The sequence below is a fragment of the Dermacentor albipictus genome, chromosome 2 (genome assembly GCF_038994185.2).
Source record: "Dermacentor albipictus isolate Rhodes 1998 colony chromosome 2, USDA_Dalb.pri_finalv2, whole genome shotgun sequence".
Taxonomy (NCBI): Eukaryota; Metazoa; Arthropoda; class Arachnida; order Ixodida; family Ixodidae; genus Dermacentor; species Dermacentor albipictus.
The window spans coordinates 118,685,498-118,695,098 of NC_091822.1; the positions used below are offsets into that span (position 1 = coordinate 118,685,498).

Below are 9,601 nucleotides of genomic sequence, written 5' to 3' on the forward strand. Positions count from 1 at the left end.
TGGTAATGCGATTAGCATGGAACAAAAGTAGAGACACATCCCATTGCCGTCACTGAAACGTGTCACTTATGAGGCGTGCAGTCGGGCTCCTCTCGCACTTCCCTCTGAATGCTCTGCGCCATGTAGCGGCACCTCCGCAAATCCTGCACATGGTGCAGGCATGAATATATATTCAGATAACACAGGCAGTATATACATATGACGTGTGTTCAATTCTGCCGAGCCCCATAAAAATCTTAAAGAATTTTCCGAATAATTTTTTTTTGTCATTGAAGGGCAGCACACATTTAGTGGCACACACCCAACGAAAAAGAGATATTAAAACTTTCGTGATATGCAGGATATCCAGCGGGCGAAGTTGACTAAAGATGTTCAATGAAGAACGGCACCACGACATTTCCACATAGCCAGTGACCCAAGTACGCATAACAAAGGTTAGTTTTGAACCCGGTTCCCTCGGCACAGCAGCCTCATGCTCTACCCAGTCATGCAACTTGGAGCGAAAGAGGTTAGATAGGCACTAACAGACATGGGTGAAGATCCTGAGGAATACTAATTGCATTAAAATTTGCAGGAGAGCCTTTCATTTCAGTGGGGATGAATAACTAAGGTACCCAACGTAAAATGATCACTAACAAGTGTGTGGACAGCCCCCCTACCTTATATCAATTCACACCGTGTGACCCAAATGGCACATACTGAATGTAATATTGCCAGAGATTATCCCTATGGAACACAACCCAAGCTATAAATAGTATACTGTCAGACCTTGATATAACTAAGTTGTACTTGCAGTGAAAAATTAACAGCAGCAAAAGTAATTTCCAATTCTCAGAACATTCCTTGCATATTTATTTATTTATTTATTCAAAATACCCCCAAAGGCCCTCATTACGAGGGTATTACATAGTAATTGTCAGTAATTACTCATAAACAAATTATCATAGGAAGGTCGGGCCATAATTGCACTTTTATGAATGCCAGTGCATGCGGTGCAGATCACACGGGGAGCAATGCATAGTTGTGGCGCACAGTGTCCAAGAATTACGTGTGGCGTAGCACCGTAAATCTCGGAAGCCATGGCTGATTGCACTTAATGCCCGCAGCCATCGTCAGATGGCACCCACAAATTAAAAACAAAACTGTAAAGAGATGCAGGTATCTGTTCTCCTTGAAAACAAAAAAAGTAGCCATCTCCCCAAAAGTGAAGCATTGATTGTGATCGCAAAGAGAAAAATACACGAAGTAAGGTTCATGGTTCACCAGCCACATAAATTGAAGTAAATATTCCCTTACTGTTTAAATTAACAAGCATGGTGTCATACGTGCACCGGCAAACACGAACACCTCTCACTCGATGACCACAAACGCTTGCTGTCAGAACGCCAACGTGGTGAAGGGTGTTGGAAATGAGGAGCAAATGCTTCGCGCTGCCTCTCACTGCCCAGAAACTTAAGATTATGCAACCTCCAACACTAAGTGTGCAGGAGCACAGCACACAACGAGGAACCAGCCACCATGGCTCACACTTCGCACTCGCCACAGACCTTTCCACAAGCACACTCTCCACAGCAGGCTTATTAACAACACACTCTGGGCACCACAAAGAATATAAAATGAAAGACAATGAACTGTCGATGACCTACACTCTGCTGCTCCCTAGATCATCGATTGCCATAAGATAAAGCAAAATGCTTAGGTGTTGAACAGAGTATGGCAGTATGACAAGTAGAGTGGAACCCACTTTTAACAATATTCAAGTGCCATGAAAATTCCATTGTTATAACCAATAATTGTTACAACCGGGTTGCATGAAAAAAATGGGGGATGGCGTAGCTGTTCCGAGAAAAATACAATGGCGGGAAGGCCACCCCCCCCACCACTTTCCTCCATCCGGCTTCCGATTGTGTTGACTCGTTTAACTGTCTAACTCTGCTCTCTGTGTGCTCCAATCGTGTAATAAGCTGCGGCTGTCAGCGTTCAAGAATGGCACTGCTATAACAACTGCAAAGAAGGGTCACGGGCAGCAAGTGACATACGAATTCCGCCGAGGCATCGCTTCGGTGGGCCCAAAAGGCGCCTTTTAAAAAATGCGAGACAGTTGCTGCTGCAGCATCTCAGCTTGGGAAATCCAGAAGAAACGCTGCAGCGAAGTCGCCACAGGCATGTTGCCACGTACTTCCCACTGGCTTGCACGAGAAAACCGCATGTCTATCAGCCTTGCTTGCTTTACGTGAAGCTTTCCGACATCCTTCTCAAGGCACCCAGATGCTCCACGTTGTGAAGCAGAAGGTCCCTCGCAAAAACAAACCCATGATGGACTGAATTATTTACAGGACCTCCCACGGGGACAATGTTGAGGCAGCCTGCCCTACCACATCAGCACTGCTGTCGTTGCCGTCACTGTCACTATCCGATACAAGCTGTTCGCAACGATCGCCTCATTGGTTAGAAGCGCTTCACTTCCAAATCTATAGCCGTGCACTTTCGTTTCACCGGCAACATCATGCATTGCCGATGATCAGCAGGCAAATCAGCCATCTTCCATTTTAGCGGCAAGTCAAATGAGGCTGAGAAACAACGTGGCCAGGAACGACTTCAATGCAACGAAGGCTAGCACGAGCAACTTAATCTGTCTGCAGAATTGCGCAGAATAAGGGCTATAGAATAAAGATCCAACTGTGAGGGCCGAGCCAACAAGCTGGGAGCAGCGTTATCAGCGTAGTTGGCACGGTTCATTCGTGTTTGTAGGGGCGGGAGGGCGACGGGAGAAATGCGCAAGGCTGCGTGCATCTCTCATGTAGAGAAGCATGGCAGCAGTTGGGGTGGTGGCCGATCGTGCAGTGGCTCGCATTTCACTTTTTCTTTATAAGGATTTCACATTCCATTGGACAGCCAACAGTCAGACTTCCTCGTTATAAACGATAATACGGCATGAAGACACTATAGTAAGCGGGTTATTTCCCCATAGAAAACATACAAAAGTTGATGGTCCAGCAGCTTTTCATTGTTATAACCAATATATTGTTAAAACTGGTATCACTATAAGTGGGTTCGACTGTATATTGGCACTATTCAAATGACAAAATGTAATCGAAGGCACACTGCTGTTTCTGCCTGCATTCATGTGTAACAATATCTGCAAGGCCTACACTTTGTTACGAAACAGTTTATCAAAAGCACTGGAAACAATGACATTGCAGCAGAAAGAATGCATGTCATCTAAAATGGAGAATGAGCTAACATTCACAATTCATCTATAACAGTCACAAGTTCAAGGAACTACAGTAGAACCTTGCTACTATGTTCCTCACTAACGTGTTTGAGAATTTGTGTTCAACATTTTACAGAGGCCATGGGAGATGCCACAGTGGAGGGCTCCAGGTCAATTTAAACCACCTGAGGTTACTGGCAATGTGTACCAAGTGCTAGGGACACAAGCATTGTTGTATTACAACCCTCCTTCAAGCACAGCCCCTATAAGCGGAAATTGACTCCCAAACCTTACGCCAACAACAGAATGCCTTCAACACTGAGCCACTGTAACTGTTACTTAGTTTTTATGGTTACAACACCACAAATAGCATGTTCAGGATGTCTTGTTTTTATAACCACAATGAACATGTTCCGGCATTCCTATGAAGATTTAGTTAGGATGGTTCTAGTACACACAAACAAAATACTGGAGGAGCACGCATGCCTCGGCCATATCGAAAACACAGCACAACGATATAACTTTACCGCTGCTTCTGCGTGCAAACAGTGGCCCCCACCTTTGAATTTGTCCGTCTCCTTGTCTCTCACAAGGCGAGTGCTCTTGATCTGCGAGAACAAGTTGCAAAAGGATTATTATGAGGTTCAAGAGCTTGTGTTGCTATTGCACAACTGATTTGAAACTACCATTTGTGAAGCTCTTTCTGTACAATGAGGAGGAGGACAAAGTAGGGCGGGATGCTACACTGGCTGTACCTCGATGGTAGCTGTTCTTTCAATATGAGCAGCAGTGACCCTTAACCACATGCTACCCTGGATACCAAACACACCTACAGCAATCAGCCTAGTATTGTGGCATAACCAAATGACTCATGCCATTACCAACAAGCGAGCACACATTGCTGTCACGTTCACGATGCACAGAGTAGCAACAAAACCTACAACTATGCTCACGGTTACGCACATGTAAAGGAACACTAAATAGGACTACCATTAAGAGAAAGCTTGCCCTACTAAGCCTTTTCTAGTCAAACATGTGGGAGAAGCAAAATGCTCTGATTAGGCCAGCACTGAAGCAAATGGCCAAAATTTGTTGCTCTTAAAGGGAAGTGTGAAAGTCTAGTGACTGCCGGGAGAATGTTCTCATGTCATCAATTATTTTACTATACTTGCCAGAATTAAAGACGACGAAAGCATCTAAAGTTTACAGCTCCATAATTAAACAATAAAAAAAAAAGCAATTCGAAAGTGGAAGGAATTTATATATTTCACATTACTTCAAAATATGCCAGCAGGACTTCTGCAACACTCACGTTAACAATGCAACAATTTCTTGAAAACTGTAAACCAGTGCATTACACATTTCAGCACCTGAAATGGGTGACCAGGGGGTCAAGAAACTAACATTAGTCAAAGAAACAGTGTTACTACTGGAGAAAAAATGTCACCAAGTAAAGCTGAGGCTTTTTGCAACAAACCTGACTATTCGTTCAAAAACTAGTGCCCGTTTACAACTGAACATTATTCTCATGAATATGCAAGGTTCACTCTCACTCCGTCACCCTTATATGCCTACATCGTATCCGTTTGTACAATGCACAATGATCAAGCCTAGAAGCCCTATTCATCTTATTTTTCTTTGGTCATAGTGCACCCTGTCACTTCCTCCACATTATCCAGCACACAATTGGGAGCAAGCAAATTGTGAGGTTAAAATTTGGGTTGTAACATCCGCAAGCAATGGCATGGTACGTATATGAGAGGCCTTAGTGGGAGGCTCTGGATTACTTTCGACCGCCTGGGGTTCTTTAAAGGGGTGGAGACACCAAATTTTGAGGCTATAGAAAGTCTGTTGTAGGCTGCTTCTGTATGTGAGGACACCCACAATGAGGTATTGGACGCTGCAAACATTTCAAAATAATTTTAATTCAGCTCCAAAAAGTCATTAAAAGCTCCTTCTCGTGGTCGAGACCCATCGCTAGCGCGGCTGTTACGACGTCACACCGGAGGAACGAAAATATTGACGTCGTAGAACACTAGCACAAGAACGTGACGTATGAGTAGCGATGAAATGCCAATTACGGAGCCTGCTGAACCGAACGACCAAGCATAGCCTCCACTATGACTGAGCTACAGGCGTATAGAAATGCTTCCGTAATGCAAAGAAGGGGTAAGGCGTGCAGACACGGACACAACAGGAGAGAAGTGGACAACACGAACGCCTCACAGCGGCCCCTGAACGGCAAACGGCGACTTGCCGTGCTGGTAACGTGGACAGGCCTTGAGTGTAACACTAGCCGGCCAGCTCCAAAAGAGACCAGGATATGCGGCATTCGTGTTGTCCACTTCTCTTGTGTACGTGTCTGAATGCCTTACCCCTTCTTTGCATTATGAATCCTTATTAACTAGTTCAGCTTTCTGTAATTCTAAAAATCCTTTCTTTAGGCTACAGGCTTCTAGAACACTGTCCCCTGGATAACCGAGACATGCACAGCGCTGTAGCGGAAAGCAGTTGACGTAGCATCTGCGAGTCGCATAGTTCGGCAGCTCGGAGCGGTCTCTCGTTCGCTTGATGTTTCTCAACGTGTAAAGGCCCGTCCAAGTTACTGGCATGGCAACTCGCCACACACCGTTTGCGAGTTGCCATGTGACGGCGGTTTTGCTCACGAACGGCAAGATTTCGTTGCCGTAGAGAGGATCAGACCGGGACCCATTTGTGTGGCAGCTGTACGACGAAGTGGCCTATCAGCGACCGACGAGTGGTCACTCTGGCAGTGCCGGTCACTCTGGCACCCACTGAACCCACTGCAGCACACGTCCCCCATATATCTAGATTGCACGCAGCGCCCTCAGCCTACTTTTCATTGTGTTGTGCCTCAGCTAGGGATCGCCACACCGCTCGGCCCACTCAACCGTATTCTAGTACACTGAATACAGCCGCCCTGGCCATTCCAACAGCAGCAACAATAGCCAAGTGTGGCTGCACGCTCACCAGCCACTTGACGGAAGTGCAGAAAAATCTAGTGTTATAAGCGCGAAAATTACATGAAATCGTGCGGGAGACACCATCGCACGGTGTGTGGAATGTGAATCGATGCACTCTTTTTCAGAGAATGAATCCACTCGCTGTTCGCGGCCACTGTCAGAGCACATATGCCAGAGCCGTTCTGGTTTCTGTGTTTGGCGCAGTTTGGCAAAGAAATTTGCGTTTGCATCAAAATGGTGCAATTGGCGCAGCGGTCCCACCTCTGCATTTCCTTTTTCTGCTTACTTCTGTATGTGCCAACAATGGTACGTAACAACGCAATAGGTGTGCTACTAACTCATTTCATGTGACTCTACTGTCAATGGATATACACCTCTGGTGGTTACGTCAGTTAAGCACAACCAGCTAAAGTAAGCAGATACAGCCTAGAGATGGTTGTATGCAAGCCATCTATATTCATGCAATATGTCTGACCCTGCCAACAACAGCAGTCTGTTGAGAAACCTTCACGTCTGGCACATTTCATAAGTCTGAACTACTGTAGTCAGTTCACATGAAACAAAAGTAAATGATCACTTGACGGGGCCTAGGTTTGGCCTGCAGAGAACAGAAATGAGACTGCAATGCAGCGCTACCTACTGGCAATGCAAGCCACAGTCGGCTCCTCAAAAGTGTAGAGTTCACCTTTCACTGACCACCCCATTTCAGTGAACTTTAGGAAACGTCCAACATGAAATCTGTCTGCACATTCCAAGAATATGTTCATGAAGCTGTCATTCACAAGGTATTCAAATGTGGAGTTAAGGCTTTCAACAGTGAACAGCGCCTTGGTGCCTGGAAGTTCCTTGAGGAAAATGCATTCTATGAGATCGACCTCTTTACCACAGCATGTCATGGGTCCCCTTCCTTATTGCTGTCACCTTACAATATCTTGCTACCAGACAAAGAATGCACATACAAGTGCTTGCCAGCCGTCACATTACTCATGCAGGGCTTGCGTACCAGCACCTGGCTTAAATATGCATGCGCATGTCTTTTTCAAATGTCCATTCTGAAAATTTGATGCTTTCCACTGAAAACAGTTCAGCCTATGAATGCATATTCCTTACACAAGTACAATGCGGCAGACCTGTAGCTGCACTATCTATGCTGAGGTCACTGCGGATGCATGCCTTAAAGTTTGATTCACATAACAGACTAGGTCACTTATTAAGACCATGGATGAAATATGTAGCTCATCAGCACGAGATCATGAAACACAGAAGGTTATAGTCAACTAGCTACTTGTTACATGACACCACACGGCCACATCGTGCCTGGTCTGTGGACCAAATGGAGATTTTTTCTACCATGCAAATGCACTGTTAGGGTGTGCTCCAAAAATAAATATTTGAAGACTGTGTGACGATATCTGCCACTATCAAGAGGCCAAGCATTACACAAAAGGTGCATCCCAAAACAATGAGGCAATAGCATGCTCCAATGCCTTCTCACCCTGATGCCATGGAAGATCTCATCAATGTCGCTCTGCACAACACCATCAGGGAGGTTTCCTACGAATGCTGTGAAAGGTGGCTCTGTGGGCATCGGTCTAGATGGCTTGCCATAGTGATCTCGATGGCCTCCAAATCTATAAAAGGCATATATGCATTGTTTCTTTTGCAGCCATTTTGTAGAAAAAGTATTTTCACATAAACTACGATGCTCGCCACAAAAGTGCTTGGCATTAAACTGCATCAATGGGTAGAACATAAAAGCATAGTGTTTTGTTAAAACATAAATCAAGTGCAATCAATATTAGAACAGTCAATGACAAGGAGTTGTCCAGTTTGGCAAACCTTATCAGACACGGTGTCTGGCTGTAGACAGAACGTATGGAATGCGAGGCATAGAGGGTGATGTATGGGTCTGCTCTTTTTCACTGACATTATCAGATTGCACGCTGTTTATCAGCCATTTCATAGTGTTCATGCCTGCACATTGTGTCAACAAAGCATCATGCATGCAAACAACAGCAGCAGTCCAAGATTACGGGCTTCTTTATATTAAAAAAAAAAGCACACTTTCTTTTCAATTCCGCTCCTTTCAAACAACAGTGCAAAGCATGCAAGTTCACTGCAAATTCGTCTGTTTTTAAAGCAGGCGGCACCGAATGTGTTTCCTTTTTTATTTTGCTCCGATTATATAAATATAATACGGTTTATATTTTTTTTCCACGAAATCTGCCACTCGGCGAAAGTGGCCACGACTGCGCTAAGCATCTCACGCTGCTACGCACGACAAATGTACTGCTCCGACAGGAGGCATGCTGCCGGCGCGTCGCACCCAACGGCAAGTTGCTATTGTCGCGGAATGATTAGGTATGTGTACACAACCTTAAGCACGGCACTGCGTTAGACACCAAGCCAGACTCGCTGGCAATGCGCTATCACGGAACAAGCGTCGCAGACAGGGCCGGCAGCCGGCGTGAGGCTACTGCGATATCGCATGGCTGTGTCGCTTGCATTCGGGGAACGCGACGCCGCGAGAACCTCCGAATTAAAATCCTGAACTGAAATGTGCACTAGTCAAAATTGTTATCGCTCGATCACGGGCAGATGAAACGAAACATAACGTTTACATCACCGGGGCACGTTCTTTTTTTTTTCCCCTATTTTTCGGCGGCGATTGCGACCCACCTTAACAAGAGGCGCACTAGCCAGAAGCACAGCGTTTCACTGTCGTGTTAGCCCGCTTGTCAGCCGGCTACAAGCACGCCGTTAAATATCCATGCTTATACGTACCAAGCGGACAGCTTTTTTGGGTTCACATACTGTTATGAACACGAAATGCGTTTAAGCCAAACGTGTTGCTGTTGGAAAGGGGGGGTCTCCATGCTAACGCCGCATGCACAGACATGCGAAGGTTACAACGTGTCAGCGACTAAACCCCGGTATTTTCCGAATTTACGAATGAGCGTAGCGTTAATTCACGGCGATGACGTCGCGAAAACAGCAGTAATTACACAAAAAACGGCGATTATTACTTACCTAGAACCGAAGTCACCCTCATACCTGTCCGCCATGATACAATACAAAAGCCGCCGGACGAGTATATTGCAGATCTCAGTAATCAGCGTTCGCAAATAATGCGATTGCTTAATTTTTTGAAATAATTTAACAACGTTTACAATAACCTATTGAATTCAATAAATTACATTTAGTTTTACCAACCACGTGCATGCAGAGACAAAAATGGCGTCACTCATTAAAACTGTAAATGGCTGCTTAGCGGTTCGGCTCTAGTAGATAATAGAACCATCTGGTTCATTTTTACCAGCAGTTACCACCGTGTAACAGGTGCTGTCAGCGCGACTGTGCGGAACGCACTTTTATCGCGCGATGTGTGCACAAAATTTTATGC

At 45.3% G+C, this 9,601-nt stretch overlaps 1 protein-coding gene across 3 annotated transcripts in view; it reads right to left on the reverse strand.

Moving 5' to 3' along the window:
- LOC135918909 (eukaryotic translation initiation factor 4H-like) overlaps window positions 1-9,601 on the reverse strand; it is a 36,200-nt gene extending 26,599 nt beyond the window's left edge. The window contains exons 1-3 of one of the 3 annotated variants that reach the window (XM_065452608.2): window positions 9,229-9,589; window positions 7,694-7,829; window positions 3,774-3,822 (exon numbers count right to left, since the gene is read on the reverse strand). In XM_065452608.2, the coding sequence (XP_065308680.1) occupies window positions 3,774-3,822; window positions 7,694-7,829; window positions 9,229-9,263 (220 nt within the window). In that variant the 5' untranslated portion in view covers window positions 9,264-9,589. Of the gene's footprint in view, window positions 1-3,773; window positions 3,823-7,693; window positions 7,830-8,982; window positions 9,008-9,228 lie in introns of those variants that run through there. The other 2 variants (XM_065452607.2, XM_065452609.1) reach the window with 2 other exon arrangements.